The 21,139-nt window shown below is 39.6% G+C and overlaps 1 protein-coding gene and 1 long non-coding RNA gene across 5 annotated transcripts in view; one reads left to right on the forward strand and one right to left on the reverse strand.

The window, feature by feature from the left end:
* ABCB5 (ATP binding cassette subfamily B member 5) overlaps nt 1-21,139 on the forward strand; it is a 68,174-nt gene that overhangs the window by 37,501 nt on the left and 9,534 nt on the right. For all 3 annotated transcript variants that reach the window (XM_037382503.1, XM_037382504.1, XM_037382505.1), the window contains 16 exons: nt 30-155; nt 1,412-1,615; nt 2,842-3,012; nt 5,562-5,723; nt 6,207-6,446; nt 8,389-8,535; nt 8,947-9,051; nt 9,777-9,854; nt 10,947-11,030; nt 12,983-13,186; nt 14,016-14,116; nt 15,458-15,598; nt 16,083-16,239; nt 18,288-18,485; nt 19,394-19,600; nt 20,531-20,677. In XM_037382503.1, coding sequence (XP_037238400.1) covers nt 30-155; nt 1,412-1,615; nt 2,842-3,012; nt 5,562-5,723; nt 6,207-6,446; nt 8,389-8,535; nt 8,947-9,051; nt 9,777-9,854; nt 10,947-11,030; nt 12,983-13,186; nt 14,016-14,116; nt 15,458-15,598; nt 16,083-16,239; nt 18,288-18,485; nt 19,394-19,600; nt 20,531-20,677 — 2,472 coding nt within the window. The remainder of the gene's footprint in view (nt 1-29; nt 156-1,411; nt 1,616-2,841; nt 3,013-5,561; nt 5,724-6,206; nt 6,447-8,388; nt 8,536-8,946; nt 9,052-9,776; nt 9,855-10,946; nt 11,031-12,982; nt 13,187-14,015; nt 14,117-15,457; nt 15,599-16,082; nt 16,240-18,287; nt 18,486-19,393; nt 19,601-20,530; nt 20,678-21,139) is intronic.
* LOC119145817 lies at nt 6,309-18,313 on the reverse strand. Of its 2 annotated transcripts, none has more exons than XR_005103538.1 (5): nt 18,030-18,313; nt 17,106-17,163; nt 11,651-11,702; nt 11,440-11,500; nt 6,309-6,417 (listed from the first exon to the last, which is right to left on the reverse strand). It is a non-coding gene; the product is annotated as an uncharacterized LOC119145817 (long non-coding RNA). The 2 variants fall into 2 exon arrangements; XR_005103539.1 differs by lacking the exon at nt 6,309-6,417 and adding an exon at nt 9,867-9,941.

Consider the following 21,139-nt stretch of genomic DNA (forward strand, 5'->3'; position numbering starts at 1 on the left):
ACTAAGATATAATTTATTTATTTTTCCAGATTCTCAAAGGTCTAAACTTGAAAGTTCAAACTGGGAAGACCATTGCTTTAGTTGGTGCCAGTGGTTGTGGAAAAAGCACTACTGTTCAGTTGCTGCAGAGGTTCTACGATCCTGTCCAGGGAGAAGTGAGTGCCTGCAAATGAGCTGTAAAAACTGAGAACTATTAGGATAAAAATGAGTTTCCCATACTTGACTGAACCTCGATTTTTATTTTTATTTTTTATTGAATTTGAGTATACTTCTGCATAGTTCAGTATTTGCACAATTTAAATTTCAAATTAACTATCTTCTCCTGTTGGCTTGACTTCATTGTTCTTCTTGCACTACTATGCCAGAAATAGTAAATACCACAAATCTTGGAATAGATGCAAGATCAGAATTTAAAATTATTTTAATCAGTAATTGGCTTCTAAGGTTCTGTTAACATTTTTTTGTTAAGCAAAACATAATCCAGCAGTGCCCTGCTGTGCTTCGCTTTCTGTTCATTGAACATAAACTAAAACATGGAGTTTTCCTATTTTAAGTGGTTGTTTTCTTGGCTCATTTTCTCTATCTTCTAACCCACAGCAAAAGTTTCCATCATTACACGTTGTACATCTGCTCTACCTCTAAACACTAGATCCAGTCAGTAAATGATAAATACTTCCCATAAGAAATTTCCAAAGGGAAAAAGGAGGAAAACAAACAATATATTTTTCAGTGAAATGTTCTTCTCATATTTAAAGAATGCTACTTAGTAGTTGTTACTGCAGGTTGAAACTAGGCAAGCATTTCAAACATTAAATGCTGAACTATCACTACATAGTGTATTAAGGTGGCTATCTTATCAACACAGCTGTTTCTTAAAATTGTTGTCTCTGCGACTGTTCATTCTTGTCCCCATGCCTCAGTTTGCTCAGTTCCTCAGTTCCTCCCCTGTGCTAATGTCAATCAATGTTCACAGGACCACATTGCAAATGATCTAGATAAAAAATAACTTCCCCTTCCTTTTTAGTCAACTTGGACTATTTCTTTGATCTGGTGTAAAGTACGGCCACAGAGGCAGTAGTGTAGCCACAACTGCAACAGCAGCAAACTGGCACAGGGGCATGAGAACAGGGTAAAAATATGCAGGAGAGCTGGAAAACTCTTAAGCCAGGTTGGACAAGATGGTTACTGGGGGTGGGGGAGGAGAACAAACCTCTGTTTATGCTGCTGCTCACCATTTACTAGCTTGTGTAATGGATAAAAAACTACAGTTTTAACTCTCCCCCAACATAGTTTTCTGCTAAAGACTTTTTTTTTTTGCCTTTGTAGCTGATATTTAAGTAATAGTAATTAATTGATTTATTCTGAAAAAAATGCATTTCTCAACTTCTTTGACATACACTTTTTCTACCAGATTACCTTAGATGGTCGGGATATTCAGACACTTAATGTAAAGTGGCTACGAGAAAATATTGGTATCGTGAGCCAGGAACCTGTTTTGTTTGCAACAACAATAGCCGAAAATATTCGCTATGGCCGAGAAGATATTTCTGATGCTGAAATTGAGCAAGCAGCCAAGGAAGCCAATGCTTTTGACTTCATATCTAGACTGCCTGATGTGAGTTTGTGAACTTCTTTTGAGTGTAAGAATAAAAGGTCCATTTAGGCCAGCGTCCTGTTTCTGAGGGGGAGAGCGTGGGTATTCAAGTTGTAGTTTAACTTCTCAAAATACTCTTATAGCCTCCGGCAGCTTTCAGTTCAGGGCCTTTCTGGGCTAGATACTGTGCCTTTGGTTGGTTACCCTCAAAGGATTTGTGCCTAAGTCTGGAAAAGCTGCCAGTGCCTTAACTCAGAAGGGAAGCTTCACAGCTGTATTACCATCCCTACCCATCTCACAAGGTGTGGGAAGTGTTGGGCTCTTAAAGAGAAGATGCAGAAATCCGAAACTCTTTGTCAGGAGCTGTCTGCATGTTCAATAGGAAATGGGGGGTGTAGGTAAGTATGCCCTGAACCAAGGCCGTTTTCAGCAGCTGGGAGCTTGAGCTCTCCCTCTGCCTGAGATTCACAGCCTTGAGCCCTCTCCTAGCAGTAGGTGCCTTACTACTTTCAAGGTGTGGGCTGGAAGTGAGATCAGTCATTCAAAACACATCCTCAGGAATGGACAATGATATCGTCTTCCTTTTGGTCCTGCAGTTAAAAAGATGTGGAAAAAATGCCCACCCAGGACTTGATTTCAAATTCTTCTTCTACCTCAGAGAGCTCATCCCCCATCTCTCAAGCATGTACTATTTCTAGTGTGTCAATCTGTTCTGAACTTCCTTCTTAGGAAGTTAGTTGACAATATTTACTCTTAAACAACTATATAATAAAAGACTACACTGGACTTTGAGACTTGCCACTTGAATGAGTGACAGTAGGAACCAAGCCATGGCTCTGGAAGGGAGGTGGGTCTCGGGTTCAGAGGAGGCAATGTTATAGGTCCTGGTGAGTCTCTACGATCCCAACCCTGTTGGACAGGTAGGCAGTCCTCAGTAAATGGAGATGCCTTTTACAGGCTTGTCTTGCAAAAACCCAGGTTTTGAAGCACTCTCTGTGCAAGCAGTAAAGATCAAGATTTGAAGAACCATAAGTTCAAAGTTAGGCATGTAAAGTATGTAATGGGGGTGGGAGGGCTTGGCTAAAGGCTACGTGGATAGATGCAGTTTCATGTGTGCTATGCCCATGCTCAAGTTAGCCAGATAAAGCTACCGCTTGTCTAAAAGCTGAGTACTTATGAGCACACAGAGAAGTGAGGATTTCATTTGAGATGTCCCACAGCTTCTGTTTTGTTTTCTCCTTTCTCAGAAATTTAACACCATAGTGGGGGAAAGAGGGGCTCAGCTGAGTGGAGGACAGAAGCAGCGAATAGCTATTGCCCGCGCCCTAGCAAGAAATCCCAAGATTCTTCTTCTGGATGAAGCTACATCTGCACTAGATACTCAGAGTGAATCCATAGTGCAAGCAGCTCTTGATAAGGTAGGAGCCACAATATTGAAGCTACCAGTTGCCATGAAAAGGTGTAATAGCACTTAAGAAAAATTAATGTGCAGTTTGCAGCGCAGGTTTCCATTGAAACCAAGAACACTGGAAAACAAAATGTGGCTGGATGTTCCAATTTCAGTGTTTTGACAGGGAGTTTAAATGATCAAAACTCTCCTTAAGTATCATGTTTATTTGGGGTTTTTTAGCATTATTATGAATTACCAAGACACTTTATCATGTGTAACTAACTTGGGTCTCCTGCACTCCCTTTTTCAAATCACAATTGTTCATATGCTGGTGAAATATGGATGGCAACTTACCAAGGCAAGGTATGAGGACCGACTGGCCTTTCAGGTGAATTAATAGAAATGTGTGATATTCCTAGTATTCATTCTTCGTTGAACAGTTGCTTCCTAATTTTCAGAAAGCTCTTGGGATTTAGCCATTTTCTTTCCTTACAGACATTGAATGGGAATCACAGAACAAAAGCAGAGCCAGTTACAAATACTAAATTTCTGCCCCCTTGTGTTTTTTATCAGCCCCACAGCTCTAGGGTTGGCACTGCTGCAGAGCAGAGCTGTCAGAACTTCTAACCATGACTCCGTCCCATCAGCTCACAGTCCCTTCCTTGCAGCCCTCCTTTGTCAGCAGTTTCCACCAAGATGTAGTGGAACCTAAAGGCTTTGATTAAAAGAACTTCATGGTTGGGCTGGAATATTTTTTCATTTATCTAATGTTTATTTTAAAAGTATTCTTAAAAGCTAAGTGAAAAATCCTGCCTTTCATTTCAGTAGTTATGCACAGAGAAATAAGAGTTATTACAGAATTTGTCACCTTCATTACCAGTCCATTTTAAATCTGAGGTAACACGTAGCTGTTGGTTATATCCACATGATTATACTGATATTAATATTGAGGTAACACATAGATGCAAAAATAATATTAATCTAATCTAATTTTTATATAAATAATATTTTGTTGCAAAGTTAAGCACTAAATGATTGCTGTTTCAGCTGTAATTTAGATTTCTTCTGTATGTTCTTTAATTCCATAATCAAATACTAAACTTTTCCAGAAGCTTATTGCTTCATTTGGTGCATAACATAGAGGGAGATCGCTCAGTTAACGTAACTGTTCTGTTTTCTTCCTCATCCTTCAGCATGTTCCCAGAACACACCAAAATGAGCCCTGAATCATAACTTACTAATTTTTTCACAACTTTTTGATGTTTACTGGTGTAGTCCCCAAATGGGATTTACAAATTTCTTCTTAGTATCCCTGAGTGGAAAAAGTGGTGCTAACATTGTTCAGTATTTTTACAGCTGAGAAGCAGAGATATTAATCTCACAAATGCACGCTGTTTCAGAGCAGTCATATGCAGATACTTGTAGTATGCTGCTGTTCAGATAACTTTGCATCTTTTAAAGTATTTTGCTTATGCTGAACACAGCTCCCAACTGCAGCTGTGAAGGCTACTCTGCACCTCTGAATGTTAGGGCACAGGCATGAAAACTGCACTGAGGCAGACCTCCTGCGACAGATTTTGAGTGACTTGCATCAGATCCATGATAACTAGATAGCAGGTGTAGGGGAAGAAGCCAGATCTCCATGGAAGCATTCACCTACTGAAACTGTCCTCATCTTCTGCACACTCCTGTTCCTTTGCCCATATTATGTACGTTTTCTGTAGCAAGTAACTTCCAGCAGACTCCTTGACTGCAGAACATATTTGTTGTGTGAGGTTCTCTTGAATTTCTCTTCCTGCCCCCAAGCTACCATCTGCTCCAGGCGTCAGCAAGCAGGAAAGCTGCACTCTCCAGCAGCTGCAAGCTGGCGTGTGCTTATTTGCTGCATGAGAGCTTTGAACATCACTGGTCTGCATGTGAGAGCTGGAGAGGAATGGAACATGTAACCTGCAGATGGAGGCTTCAGCAGTTCTCCTCGCCAAATCTCACCAGGCTCCTGACTTGAGATGTAGCATACTTCAAAAGACTGGGAGAAAGCTTTAGGGAGTGGCTAAACCCCATTTCTGACCCCAGATGTGCTCTGCTCCTCTACACTTTCCTGTAAAGTCTTGTCAGAAGTCATGCTAATACTATACTTCCAAAAATATGCATGGACAGTATATAAAGAAAATAGCCTTTATATGCTAGCTATACTAGCTTTATTTTGAGAAAATATCTAAGTATTCTTGCCATGTTTCCTTCCCATGCATACACATGGAAACACTTTATGGGCAACTTTAACTCAAATCGTTCAAGTTTGGTAAAAAGTCAAATAACCTTAATTACAGCCCGCATTGCCTGTCTAACAATACTAATGTGGTTTTCTCTGCCTGATTTAGGCAAATGAAAGTATCCTTAGACTGTTAAACAAGAGACATGAAACCAGGAAAAAATGTATCTTTGCTTTTAGAAAAAAAAAAATATTTTTAAAGTTTGGATTTATTTTATCTTATAAATGCCTAAAATAATTTTGGTTTTTTTTCTGTGCTGTTTTCTTGCACATTTTAATGTAAACTTCTTCTGTTGTTTTACTGTAAGGCTCGCGCTGGACGTACCACTATTGTGATTGCTCACAGACTGTCTACCATCAGGACGGCTGACACTATTGCTGGATTTGAGAAGGGCATTGTGGTTGAACAAGGAACACACAGTGAACTCATGTTGCAGAAGGGAGTCTACTATTCCCTTGTAATGCAGCAGGTATGGGCAAATTTATTTATTTTCTTTCTCCATTTCACAAAGTTGTGAAATGCTGGTATGCGGAGCCATTTTCTCTCTGTAGTTCCTGCATGTTGTCCAGCTGGCAGCTGCTCAGTCACTCTAGTCTGGGCATGGACACAGGCTTGGAATTCTTGGGTGTTTTACCCATAAAAGTGTTTCAAATTTACGCAATCCAATATGTCAAAAACATAAGTGAGTTGAAGGCACAGACTACATAATTATGGCACAACCACAGAACTGTTAGATTCCAGGTGGATTCCATAGACTGCTTAAAGAATAAGAGAAAAGAAAAAGAAAAAAAAAAATCAGTACCAAATAGTCTACTGCTCTGCCATTACAGACTGAAATATGTGGCCTATAGGCAACAGCGATCACATGATTAAAACAGCAGTACTCATGAGAAAAATATACTCTTCCTTCTCCCTGCTTCAAAATACCTTGTATTTCCTGAACTCTCACTAGGGTTGTAGCAATAATGTTCAAGATGATGGGACATCAGAAGACAGTGAAGACACAGGAGGTGAGGAATATGAGGAAAATTACAGAAATGATCTTGTGGAGGAGCTGACTCTTCAAGATAGTTTTGAAGAATCAGTGATCCCTGGGAGAGGCAGCATTCGAAGAAGATCCAGCAGATATAAGAGCAAGAGACGCTCTTCTAAGAAAAAGTCCTCTGGAAAAAAGAAAAAGAAAGAGTTGGAGGTTGGTTTTAAACTTAAATTTAAATTTTTAGTGATAACATGTAAGCATAAACTCAAAGCACATAGCTTTAATTACTTTTACATAGCTGGTTGCCAGTGCAACGGGGCTGAGTATTTGTCCTACGAGTATAGGGAAAATTGTGTACAACTTACTAAAAAAACTTCATTTTAACACTTGCTGACTTAGTGTGGAGCTGGAAAAAACTTGTGCTGTTGATTTGTCATGTTTCATAAAATTAAGTGCATTATTTCAGTGTTACTGATGTTTTAATTCCATCTAATTAAAATTAGTTGTGAGATTTCATTTACAGGTTTCATTATTTCCTGACAGTCACTGTTGTGAATACTGGTGAATAATGTAATCCCTGGATTCTGCATACCAATTTTTAAGGCACTTTGGAATATCATATTATATTTATGGCAAATGAGGAAAAAAACATATATCAAAACCCTGACATTGTGAGGTGTATTAAAAATAAAAGAACCATTATTCTCTCTCCCTCTCAGTCTTAGCATATGCTTTAAAACATCCAGTTCTGGAGGTATTTTTCAGGTAAAACACTGTAGTTGACAAATGTCATATAGAAATAAAAGCTATATAGGAGTTCAGGTTTTAGAGACAGAAATTTGTTTTTTTACCAGTTGGGTAAAACATGTTCATGGCAATCAATAAAAGCAGATTTCTAGTGGACTCTGGATCAGACTTTGGATAGGGAGGTCAGCAGAAACTTGGTTTTGTTTTGTGGTGCTTAAACTACAGCAGTTTTTTGCATGAAGTGCATTGGAAGAGTGGTTTTGGTGGGTTGTTTTGGGTTTTGGTTTTTCTACCTGGCTTCAGGATGCCTGAAGTGAAGAAATAGAATTTTAAATCTGAAGGAAAACTATGGAACCTTTCAAAGCTATGAAAGTTAGGATCTCATCTGTAATACAACATCTGATTATTTAAAATAGTGTCATTTGTATCTACTGATATTCCTTCTCACCAAAATATAGCTTCCAGCTAATACATATTTCAGATAATAGGAATGGATCCACCTCCTTCATGCTATCACAAAAAAGTGAATGCGACTTCAAAAGATACTTTTTGTCTGTGTATTAATACTGCTTAAGACTTCAGAGGAAGCCGTGTCTGTTCATGTTCAAGACTTCAGTGTTCATTGTATTCACAAGAAAATTAAGAAACCAAGCATCCAGCAGTTGTAATTGTTTCAGGAAGCTCAGCCCACTTTTATGGTTAAGGCTTAGCCACCTTCATTCAGCATCCAAAACATGGGATAATATAACCAGGAAGCAAGAACAACTTACTCATAATCCTGCCTAATATTTTGTCTCATTTCCAATGTTTTCATTTTGTGCTTTTCCAGAACTCCCCCTGTGGAGGCATAGGCACTTGAATAAATTAGTGAAGCAGAACAGGGCATTTTTTTGTACTTTCAAAGGCGATGCGGGCTAACTGACTGTTACATATGCCTCTTTCATGCTTTGGTAATGATGCATAAGCTATAGTTTTTAAAAGAGAAAGATGACCCCTCTGCCCAATTGCATTCCTGCCAGCCCACTAGCGTTTAGCTGAATTGGAGGAATCTTTTCTGTGCTCCGAACAGTGAGACTTTTAGTTCTTTATAAAAGTTCAAGTGTTATTTGTCATTCATGGTGACCACTCCTATCTGACTTTCAATGAATGGTCCTGGCCTTTCTCCCCTCCTGACTTTGCCTTTTAAGTTTTTTGCCTCCAAACTTTTACAGTGCAGTTGAAGTTGTAGGATATGAAACAGCAAAGCAGCGGATCTCCAGCATGTTTTCTCACTCTGAGTGCACAGAGAGGGCTTTCAGTAATTTACCAAGACAGTTCACTGCTCAAAGCCTAATGAACACCCACTGTCTGAGGAATTTAATGTTCTGCAACTTTCCATGGAAAACTTGCAGCTTTCCATTTCATGTAGGAAGAAAATCTCCCTGTTGTGCCTTACTCAAGAATCCTGGCTCTGAACAAACCTGAATGGCTGTATGTACTTCTGGGAGTGATTGCTGCTGCTGTCTCAGGTGGGGTCCATCCTGCATTTGCTGTTATATTTGGAAAAATCATTGGGGTAAGTTTGTGAATTTCACAAAAGGGCATTGCAATTGTGAGCCTCCCTCATGCTCAGCCAGTTCTCCCCACGTAAGACTGGGTAAAACTCACTTGTATAAATGGATCCAATGAAAAATGGATACGTGTTGGTGAAGTGACCCTGTAGAGGCAGAGCCTGGTGGAGCTGCATCTAACTAGCAGAGGAAAGGAGGAACAACAGCTGGAGCTGGAGGAACAAATAAGCGAGATGTAGGTTAAATGGAAAGCTGGACTGTATTCTGGCCCTCGGCAAAGTTGACTGCAGACAGATTTCAGGATCCAGGATACTTGCAAAGAGAAATTGAAGTAGACAAGCTTCTTGAGATGAAGGCTGGTTTATGTAACTGGCACTATTGTCTACATACTCATTTTTGTGTTTTTTCTTGCATAGGCTTTTCAAGAAACAGATCCAGAAAAGCGGAGTAAAAACACTTTGGTGCTTTCTTTAATGTTTCTTTTACTTGGAGTGATTACCTTAGCAGCATATATAATCCAAGTAAGTGTCACTACACTGAAATTTTAGAAGTTAACTGCCCAGCATATCAGTGCAGTCTGAGAAGCAAGATGCCAATCAGAGCTTACAAATACATGCAGAAGTGCCAGGGTTCTTCCTGAGATATGTGGGGTTTATGGGTGTGTTTTCTTAAAGACATATGTCTATATTTGCTGCTGGTTTAGATAAGCCACTGAAGGCATTATGAATTCAGCATGATTGAAATCAAAGCTGAGGGTCTGGCCTTAGACTGTCATTTCTCATTGACAGTCTATAGGCTCTTGCCAAAGTAAGTACAAAATAGACTCTTCCCATAGCAGATGGTATTTTTCATACCATCAAGCAAACTTTACTGTTTGTTGTCTTATGAGTGCTTCACAGCTTGCAGAAAAGTTACTGCACATTGGTGTCTGTATTGTAAAATCCATTGCTATGACTGCTGCGAGCGAGTGTCTCTGGTAGCAGAGTAGATAGGCTGATTTATCTTCTAGTGCTGTTGGGGTATACAAAGAAGGTGTTACAACGAAGCTCATGCCTTCATTGCCATGTTGCTTCTTTTATGTGGGGAGAATAGTCTCAGGTCCCAGGAATGTGAATGGTGGTTTTCCCAAGATGTATATGTGCACAGGGGGTTGTAGGAGACTTTTTGGTGTCATTGCTTTTGCTGTGTGGCTTTACGGACAGAGTTAAAGTATCAGATGAGAAACTGTGACTCTTTCCTCCCCCAGGGATTCATGTTTGGGAAGGCTGGGGAAATGCTAACAATGAGACTGCGTTCTTTGTCCTTCAGAGCACTGCTTCAGCAGGTATGAATTAGGCAGCTAGGGTATCATGAGAGCCACATGGCTTTTGCAGACTGTTACAAGGTACACATTGGCTTTTAATTGTGTGGTCTGGAGAAAAGAAAACAAAAATACATCTTTTCTACCACTAGCTTAGGAAAAAGTACGACTGTTCTGAAAATCTCCTAATCCACGTGCAGTTGGCCTAATACTGCTACTGCAGATAGTCTAATTTTTCAAATGTGTGTATTTCTGGCATGTTAATAGCACACAAATTTGTGGAGATCTGTCTGTGCAAAGATGACCAAAAAGGCTTAATCTCCCCTTGCTTGAGTGGTCATGATGCAAGTATGTAATATATAGATTTAAGGGTAATCTGTTTAGTTGTTTAAATTTAAATCTACATGCTGCAATCCATAGCAAATAGACAATCTGATAATTTTTTGCTGCAAAAAAGTCAAATTGCCCTATTGCATCAAGAATTACCTGTGAGAAGAGTACACTTATATTAAACCTTTCCTGTTAATTTGTGCAATTTCAAGTTACTTGTATAGAAGTCTTGAGAATGCATAACTTGGCACTGCACACATCCACTGGGATCAAGAACCTGTGGGTTCCTAGCAACATCTGAAATATGATAGGGAAAATTAGTGATTAAAAGACCCAAAATCTGCCATAGCCTTTAGAGATAAAAGAGCCTCATTTCCTTTCTGTATGTACAAATATAGATAAGCAAGTGCTCTTCTATAGTTAATGGAATAAGTAACTTATAAGAAGGCAATAGTGAACTTTTTCAGGCCCATGGAAGGACTGAGTGAAAGGGGAGGGGTTTATAATCAAAGTTTCTAAATAGGTACATTCAGAGGAACATCACAACTTTGTGAACAATTAGGTGTTCATAACAGAATAGTATTTAAGCTTTTTCTTTTAGTTTGCTTGGAAGATGCTGACTGTGGAGGAAGAATATTGCAGTTAGCCATCATGACTTGTACTTCTGTTTCCCTGTATGCTACCTGAGCTGGAAATATTTGTTCATTTTATTAGTAATCCCGATAAATCTGAAATACAGTAAGACCATGTAATTTTTAAGAGACAAATTAGCATCTTTTCTTGCAGGAGGTTGGATGGTACGATGATCAGAAAAATGCTGTTGGTGTTCTACTAACTCGGCTTGCTACAGATGCTTCCCAAGTCAAAGGGGTATGCTGTTCTCTTTTGTGTGCTTATTAAGTATTTTTTTCCTTAAAAATATTAATTCAAATTGTCAAGAGCCACTAAATTATTTCAAAACACAAGGTAGTAAATCTACTCCACACACTGGCAGGTGCATTTACATAGCATGCTGTTGACACTTTGGAAATGGCTTCCCAGCCAATAATTTCTGAGAACTATAAAAAAATCCAGCAGTTGTTCATGTACCTTTCATTTCCTTCCCTGTAAGTCTTTAAGCTAAACATATAACTTGTAGACCACTTCACCATGCAAAGTGAAATCTGTATATGTGCTGGGGACCAGAATCAGTGGACCCCATTTTTTTGCATCCTATGATGGGTGTCACCTGAGTGCCATGAAAAGGTTGCATCTGCAGATGATACAAACCTTTACTGACCTTAATGAAGAGAATTCTTCCCATTCCCCACCAAATGCACTTCACACACAAGCAGACCAAACTGAAAGAAATTGCCCAGCATTAATAAAGAATACCAGGGAGGGCAATGACCAAGGGAAGGAATGACTCAAGGTGCTAGTATGGGAGAGGTAAGCAGTGGACACTGGTGGGACAATAGAGCAAATTCTGACCACTTCCTCCCACTGCTTACCTCATCATCAGTCCCTGACAATCTGCCAAATGTGTCTGTTTCTTCCCTTTTCCTTAAAAAAAAATAAAAATATCACTGCACAACTTGTGGGGGAAAAGTTTACTGGTTTGTTTTAAGTTGTCTTTGTTTCTTTCGAACTTGTACGTCAAAACCTCTTTAATCCCTACATTTTTCAGTCTCCATAGACTTTGGTTTCTCTCTCCTGTCCTCCTTCCTTATGGGCTTGTAGTGAGAAAATAGTCTTTGAGAAAACGTAGTGATTTTCATCTTTTAAAGTTCCAGCTTTCTTCAGTGGTATTGAACTATATCACCCTGTCAGGGCAGTAGAAAGGAGGGGTGTGTAGAGTCCCCTAACTACAAAAGTCAACTAAGGCCATGAATTGGTCTCCAGAGCTAGTGTGTTCTCTGCAGCACTACAGTGTCAGTAAGTACCATGCCTCATGCTGCGCTGGCTGAAGTTTCCAAATCCATCTTTATGTGCAACCCCTAGAACATATGGCAACAATTCACCTTGGCATTGGTTTAATCATTACTATTTTAAATTCTATTGAACAAGAAAAGTCTTTTCAGGGCAGGAAAGTCTTTGGCAAAAGGGAGAAGAATTTTTGCTTCCCACCCAAGGATTTTTGTTTTTTCCATCAAGCCAAATTTTGGAAGATTAACTATTTCAACAGGGTTGTCTTCAGATCTTTTTTCTGTAGATCAGAGCCCACCCGGATGCTGGATGCTAACCATCTCTCATTTTAAAAGTTCTTGATGAAAAGGTTACACAGGCTGTGAGGAGGTTAGAGTTCTTCAGTATGAGTTCATCTTTCCCACTCACTATCCAACTCAGATAAAACATTTCTGCAGGGTCCAAACCCAGACTGTTTTTCTGAGAACCCAACCCCACGTGTAGCAGTGTGAGAACGTGAGAATGAGTACTTTCCACCACAGTTAGTGGGACAGGTCAGTGGATGGCTGTATTTAGAACAGCCTTCTTGCCTAATGCTGGGCACCTAACTACCAACCTGCCCTACTGTGACAGTGGCTGCAGTCTTCTGTGCCTCAGGTAGTGTGGGAAGTCCCAGATACATATTTCACTAAACAACTATTATGGCCAACTGTTTAGACTATTTCAACCTCGCTTGAAGGCCTGGGTGCCGGCAGGTACAAGGAATGTCTAAGAACAGTTATGTAAGTAGGTGCATCATGTCCATGCACATGACCACACATGGCTTCATTTTCCAGCTGAACTGCTGGCCTTGGCTATACAGCAATTTGAAGTGGTAATATAAGTAACAAAAAGAAACTCGAGTGACTGATATTTGGGGGTTTCTGGGGTTTTCTTAGGCAACTGGAAGCCGCCTTGGACTGATGACTATGACTGTCTCTACCCTTCTGACTGCCATCGTTATTGCTTTCGTATACGGCTGGCAGTTAACTTTGCTTATCCTGGCCTGCATTCCTTTCGTTATTGCTACGAATGCTGCAAGTGTTAGTTCTGTGTCTGGTCATGCCGCAAAAGATCAAAAAGCTCTGGAAGAGGCTGGAAGAGTAAGTTCTCCAGTTTTAACTACAGGGTTATGGTGTGAGATCACTGTTTAAGGACAATATTGTAGCTATATTACAGCTGACTCAATTTTCTAAGCCAAATGAAGGAGGGAGAGGGCAGGACAGGGTGGGGGATGAAGGGAATGTTTATATATCCCCAAGAAAAGCAAAACATAGATAACACAAACCATCTGTAAATTAGGAAAAAAAAAATGCTTTTGAAAGTCTCCATAGTGGATTGCTGGGTAGGGACAGCTTGTAACAGAGCAGCACCGGCGCTGGTGTGCCTTGTGCCTAGGGTGAGCAGTGTAGCCTGCACTGCTCTGTGCTGTGGCCAGCAGTATTGCAGGGCTGAGTTGTCAAGCCCTGACATTGCATTTTGTGATGGAATAAAGTAGCAAACCATTAATGCGCTCAAGTTTCAGGGTACTGCTGTCATTTACCTGATAGCACTTCACTAGTAGACAGAAGTAGTCCATGCAAAACTGCAAGCTGTGTCCAGATGACTAGGGTTTGTTCCTGTTCTATAAATGATATTTAATTCATCGGGATCACAACCATGGGTTAAGGCAGGGGCTGTGTGCTGGCCCAAGGTTCTGAACTTTAAGATGTTGTTGGCTTCAGCCCCTTCCTTGTCTTGTGAACATGGGGTGAATCATCTCATTGCTCTGGGCTTTCCCTCACGTGGTAATAGACCTAGATCTCCTCTCTAAAGCAAGCACTTTCTGGTCTTAAAATAACAAACGCCTGAGAAGAGATCAAGCATTTAGGAGATAAGTCGTAGACTGCGGTTGTAAGGGATTAACTCTTACTTGTTTATCTCCTAATTTAGATTTCAACAGAATCGGTTGAAAACATAAGAACTGTAGCTTCATTGACCAGGGAAGAAGCATTTTATGAAAGATATGTGGCTAGCTTGAATGGTCCATATAGGTGGGAATTTTTTCTTTAATAATTCTTTCTTTGTAGATTTCAGTCTCTCAGATTTACTGTAAATGCATTTCTTGCAAACTATCCAATACCCAAAAGATTGGGAGGGATATCAATAGCTGTTTACATAGTTTTGAAATTTGTTCACTTGATATATTTTAAGATACAATCTTAAACGCAGAGTGGAAAAAAAATTTACAGAATTTTCCTTTTCATTATGGAAACACTTTGTAAACTGCATTCTCTGTGTGTGTTACAGAATATTATTTGCCTGTGTATGCCTAGAATATAGGACATATGTTTGCTTCATTTCAGTGTATTGCATTGATGCTAGCTAACTCAGGAACTGACAGTTAACTCCCATACCACAGCCTTTTTAACATAAACCAGTTTTATTCCCCTTTTATGGTTTTGAAATCATGAAGTGAACTTCATATGTTTCCCTTGTTTGACCTGCTACATCCCACTGACTTGTCTCCACTGAAACACATTTGAATCATCAGGGATGCCAGATTTTTCAAGTTACATTTTATTTAAATAAAATGACGCAAAATCTAATTTGTTTCTTTCCTTCTTCAAGGTAACTAATGTAGAAAAAGGAATTGAAAATGATGCATTGCATAATGTGTCCTCAGCCAAAACTGTTACAATTCAGTGTCTGGTGATCTGGTAATACCCAGATATGGGCAGGACATTCATCCAGACTGTCAAAGGTCTCTGATTTACAGCTTGGACGAGAAAGGAGATTTCCATTTCCTCAGAGACCATCCGAAACCATGAGGGCAGAGTCCTCCAGACTCTTATACAGTGTGCATTGAATTAGCTACACAAAATGAAACTCCTCCAGAAGGATGGATTGAGAAATAGAGGCTTAGTCTGAATCCCTGCAGGGGATACCCAGCAATACATCTCTTTCCGAACTGGGATGAGAGGTCCCTGCTCAGATGGGAAGACCTGGTGGAAGCCTGCAGGCAGCTCTTAGGCTGGGCTTAACAAAGTGGGTCATATGTGGTAGTTATTAAATTTTATTTTTTTTAACTGCTCTGGTGACCTGCCCTGCCATAGAAAAAGCAAAGGAAGGGATTCAAGATAGCGTAACTGAGGATAAATGATCTCATTGCTTTCTGTCCAAAGAGCAGTTCCATGTCATGATGCAGGATGCTTCTAGGGTCTGGCAGGGGTTGTTTGTGAGTGTGCATGTGTTCTGGGCTGATTTGTTGTGTTTTCAGGGGATGCACTGTATTACTTGAAAACTTTAACCCAGATATCTGGCCATGCCCTAGCTAGTGTCTGCTGTTTTGGTTACGTTTTGAGTTATTTATGGAAAGTCTCTTCCTTTATCAGAGATTCTCTAAAAAAAGCCCCTCTCTATGGATTTACCTATGGAGTAGCTCAATGTGCAAACTACTTTATTAATGCAGCAGTCTTCAGATTTGGGGCTTGGCTCATTGCCCGTTGTCTGACCAACTTCGAAAATGTATTTATGTGAGTATACTTTATAAAATGTAAAAAAAAATAATTATACACAGGATAGTGATTTAATGCATGCAAATTATTTCATCAAATTATAGAGGTAATGGGGCACAGACATTCAGGAATTCAGCCTGGTTGGGAGCACAGTTTGGGCAGAGGTGCTGTTTTGGTGGAAGGTGCATATTCAGGCAGTGAAGCTGCAAGAGTGAGCAGCAAGCTCAGCTCACCTACTTTGGAGAAGTCTTTGCAGTTTGATGTTCCTTCTAAGCAGAGGGTATTATATAGAAAAGTGATGTCATGCCGTTGCTCATCTACGAAGTAGTTATAGGAACAAATAGAACTTCCTAATACTGGATGACATTTCTGGGCATGAGGAGCTCTAGAAATGTCATAATCTAAAGACGCTGAAAAACTGTATTCTGAAAGCTTGTTTTACACATGAGGAAAACAACGCATTGCTCTACCTCAAATGCATGATGCTTTGTCTTTACTGTAGAGTCTTCTCTTCGATCATATTTGCAGCTATGAATGTTGGTCAGTCTGCTTCCCTGGCACCAGATTATGGCAAAGCTAGAGTGTCAGCCCAAAGAATCTTTCAGCTTTTGGACAGAAAACCTCTAATTGACAGTTACAGTGAAGAAGGTGAAAAATTGGTAAGGGGTTTTATTGTTTTGGGTTTTTTTGGCTTGGGGTTTTGGGGTGGGTTTTCCGAAAAATGTTGAAACAAACTAAACCAGTAATATTTTATTGTCTGCAACTGTAATAGCTTTATAGGGGTTTTTAGGGTGTCACAAGAGATTGATGTGTTACAAAATAGTGGTACCAACTCTATTTATTGTCCTTTAACAGACCATATTATTTTTGTTCTTCAGTCAGAAGTGTAGTTTTGCTCTGAATGGGCTTAAAAAAAACACTTTTCATTCTACTGACCCACATCTTAAATGGTTTCAGGAAAACACTGACAATGTCAGTTCCACTAACAGTTCTGTTGCCTTTGTAAGGGTTTAAAGGAGAAATAAAACATAAATGCATTTTTCTACTCTTTTTATAGATAAGAGAGACTAGTTCCCTCAGAAACAGAACAGTTCTGCCAAGAGCTGTCCTCTTACAACTGTAAAAAGAAACCCTTACAAGTAAAAATGTGCTCTTGTGAAGTCAAAGCTAACAATAAATAAATCCAGTTTGCTCTAAAGTGGAGGAGAGGAACAACAAGGGAAAAAACAACAAGAAAATAACCAAAACCATACTCCAAAAATCCCTGCAAACTTACCTCTAAACCAAAATTGTCATTAAGGAAACTGACCTTAGCACTTGTCATATTCCTGCATGAAATATTTTCAGTTTACGTGATCTGGAAGGATTACATTTGCAAATTCATCTAAGTTTAAAATGAACTTGCTGTGTAGGTTTTAGATGGTAGCCCCTACTCAGGAAGCTATAATCAAATTTCTATAACTTTAAGCTTATACATAAAATTCCATAAAGGATTTACAGCCTTTAAAGTTACGAGCACACTTACATTTCTTCTTGAACCAGGCTCCTCTGGCACAGATGTTGAACGATTTGGCAGAAGGTCTCTGGTAAAATAAAACTTAAATTAAAATATATCTCATATAGACTGGACTCGAATACCTGTGATGCCTGTGACTTCAGCAAAACAAAGCTTTGAGTCCATTAAATTAGATAATCAGCTGCTGTGAGAGCACTGTACTAGCAATGCTGCTAGTATGTACGTAGGGCTGGCTCCTACCCCAAACAATAGGAGAGGCAATAGCCTCCTTCCTTCTACGTGTTGTTAGTAATTGGCCTGGCTAGAATGGCTAATTAATAATTAATGTTGTTTATTTAAAACACAGCTTGTCCTACATGCCTGTGTATTACCTACCGAAGAATGTAGCTCTGCTATCTTAATCTTGACCTTGTGTTACATTCTTTCAAACTGTGCTACCTGCAGTGTGAGATCAGGAAAGCAAATGCTATAGATCAGGGGTCCTCAAACTATGGCCCGTGGGCTGGATACGTCCCCCCAGGGTCCTCAGTCCGGCCCCTGGTATTTACAGAACCTGCCGGGTGTTCGGGGGCAAACCAAGCAGCCGCAGATGACTGCCTGCCACTGCATCCGCGCGCCGGCCCCCTGGTTAAAAAGTTTGAGGACCCCTACTATAGATGATATCGGGTATAAGTGCCTCAATTACATGGGTCAGAAATGAAAAATGTTAACATTGGTTTGTTTGTGTAAGGATATGCTTTTCAAACGTGATGTGAAAAACAGATACAACAGATGCAGAAAACTGTTTCTCCAGAAGAATGTAGTAACTTACATCTGCAGATCATCCCATAAATAATGATAGTACAGTCAGTCCAGTATATATCACAGAATGGTTGGAGTTGGAAGGGACCTCTGGACATCATCTAGTCCAAGCCCCTGCTAAAGCAGGCTCACCTGGAGCAGGTTGCACAGCTGTGTCCATGTGGGTTTTGAATGACTCCAGAGAAAAAGACTCCACAACCTCTCTGGGAAGCCTGTTACAGTGCTCTGAAATACGTAATTTAAAAGACTTCAAAAGCAGTTTTGTAAACACCCTCCCAAACTTTCTTGTCAGTTCTTTCACTTTAATAATCAAATCTAAGTATTATTGTACTGTTATTATGGTTAAAGCTAATAAATGCTAATATGAGCATGTGAACTCTTACTTTTCAGAGCAATTTTGAAGGCAACATTGAATTCAGAAACATCCATTTTGTATATCCAACAAGGCCAGAAGTTCAAGTTTTGCAAGGACTCAACATGAAGGTTAACAAAGGACAGACTCTGGCATTAGTGGGAAGCAGTGGCTGTGGCAAAAGCACATCCATTCAGCTTTTGGAGAGATTTTATGACCCTGTGGAAGGACAAGTGGTAAAAATAGACTCGAGTGGCCATTAATAGCAATTAAATCTACAGAACTCTCTTTTTCCAAGGTTTCAGGGGCTTTAAACGATGCTGGCAAGATGACTTTTTTTTTTTAAGACGTGTGGGTTACTGAGGTTGTGGCTGCAGTGGAGCTGTAGACAATCTCAAGAGCCCTGTGGTTGCCTGCACCAGGCATTCACCACATGTACCAGCAGTGGCACCTGTGGTGGCACGGTGTGCTGGCTCAGGGCACAGATCTCACTGAGTAAAATGACTGTCAGGCTGCATTGCCTCCCCAGAGCTGCTCACAGTCTGGTCTCACAGGGGCATGACGTTCACGTCACTTGCTTGTCAGCGTGTAAGTCATCTCGCCAGTATGAATTCACTCATTAGGAATATAGATATATGCTTCAGACAATACAAATGTAATCCTCCAGGGGTGCTACTGCATCACCGTCAGAAGACTGCAATGGGCTTTTCAATGCAATCCCTGTTAATGGGTATAGAAAGTCCAAAGAAACCTCCTTGGAGGTTTGAAGGTTGAGTTAAAGGCCTACAACTGAGAACATTGTCGTGTTCAGCTTCTTATCGACAGGCTTTCCCAGGAGGTTCCTGGTGCTTCTTGTGGTCAGTAGGGATGGAAGGACTGCAGGAACAGCCTGTGATCTGCACTCTCTTTCTGTCTGCTGGGAAATGGAAACAAAACCACATACAAAATTAAAAATTAATGAAAGGAAATATTTAATCTATACTGTTACTTCTTTTCTATTTTGCCTGCAAAATTTACTTGGTTTCGGCTGGGAATCTAACATATAACTTCCTTCCTCTTACAATTTGTGTTTCGGGTTTACAGTGTGTATCTGTGGATGAGCTCTGTAGTCAACTTGGCATCGTTTTTCTGTTGCTTTTTCTAGTTAGCAGATGGATTTGATACCAGATCTTTACATTTACAATGGCTGAGATCCAGACTGGGCCTAGTGTCACAGGAGCCCATTTTGTTTGACTGCAGCATTGCTGAAAATATTCGATATGGAGACAACAGTAGGACAGTTAGTCAGGAGGAAATTGAAGAAGCAGCTAAAGCAGCAAATATTCATACCTTCATTGAAAAACTACCAGAGGTAAGAGACAGTGATCTTCTCTTCACAGTGAGGTTAGATATTTGGAACAATATGGAAAAAATCTAGGTAGTGCTCACTTTGATCAAATTAAAAATAAACATTTTGGTTTCCCTTAATAGGAAAAAGTATAGAATTTAAGTTGAAAAATGTCAGTGTGTTTTAAGCTTATAATACTACTTAGATTGTTCAAAAAAGAGCTAATATTCCAATTAATATCGTGCTAGACAAAGCAGAATGAGGGGTGTAAAAGAGAATACTCAATGTACAAGTAAATCCTCGTAATTTTTTTAATATTTTTTCTTTTGACAAGAGAAACTTCTCAAGTTTCTCTGAGAATTTTTTTTTTCTAAAATAATTCAGTAAACTAAATGCTCTATTTCTAATTGGACAGGCAGGCACAGGGACTGTTTCTTCACAAATATGAAGAAGCAATAAATCAAAAGTGAATGGCATGGCATGTGACCTTCATGCCTGCCAAGAATTTGATTCTAACAAGGAAAAATACTTTGATAGTTTGTTTTCACTGTAGTTCTGTGTAACTTGAAATATTTTTCTGCATCACTACATCATTTTCATCTTCATTACTACTAATGACATTTGGGATTCTTTACTCCCAACTAATGCAGGATCAGGTTTTTCATGTATGTGTCAGTAAGCATTAAATATCTAGTTACACTTATGATCGTATGGTCATGGGCATAGTACTTTGTGGAAGTAAATTTTCAGACCAGATATAAATGTGTGTGGCTGTATATATAACTGTTTATACTAGAGGTGTTCATAAAACCTTAGCTCTATTAAAACCACTTGCAGTATTCTTTTCTTTCAAGATGGGAATGCCTGATCTTTTCTAGAGCCATGCATTTACTTTTCTAATCTTCCTTTTCTAAGAGTATTCACAGGCCTTCTTTTTTAATTTTTACCATCCAGAAATATAATACCCGGGTGGGTGAGAAAGGCACACAACTTTCTGGAGGTCAAAAACAAAGAATAGCAATTGCCCGTGCTCTGGTTCGTAATCCTGCCGTTCTGCTTCTGGATGAAGCTACCTCTGCTCTTGACACAGAAAGCGAAAAGGTGAGTAATGATTGTTACGTGAAATATATATGTCTATGTACGTGGCTAGTTGCTTTCAGTAGAATAAAATCAATGTGAACCTGTTGCAAATGCTCAGCTGTGAAACAACAGGGTAAGTGTTTCACCGTAGCTTTTTCCAGCTGCAGCCTGTGAACTGAAAACACTATGAAGCTGTGCATGTGTACTCAATAAACAAGTTGAAAACCCCAAAACTTTAAGTAGAAAACACTATGTGGAGCTGCTACTCTTCAGCTGTCTTCCTATTAAGCTGTATTTGAATGTAAATAGTGAATTTGTGTTCTGATCCAAACTGGAGACCCAAGAACCCACTTCTCAATGTCTCGTGTTCATTTGATTAGCCTCACCGACCTCAGTGAGAAACCCTGTTGAGTAAGGGTGTCACGTAAGTAAAGTCATACAAGTAAGTCTATGGGAGATATATCCAGGCGATAACAAAAAGTA

This window comes from Falco rusticolus, chromosome 4, assembly GCF_015220075.1.
Source record: "Falco rusticolus isolate bFalRus1 chromosome 4, bFalRus1.pri, whole genome shotgun sequence".
In the NCBI taxonomy this organism is placed as follows: Eukaryota; Metazoa; Chordata; class Aves; order Falconiformes; family Falconidae; genus Falco; species Falco rusticolus.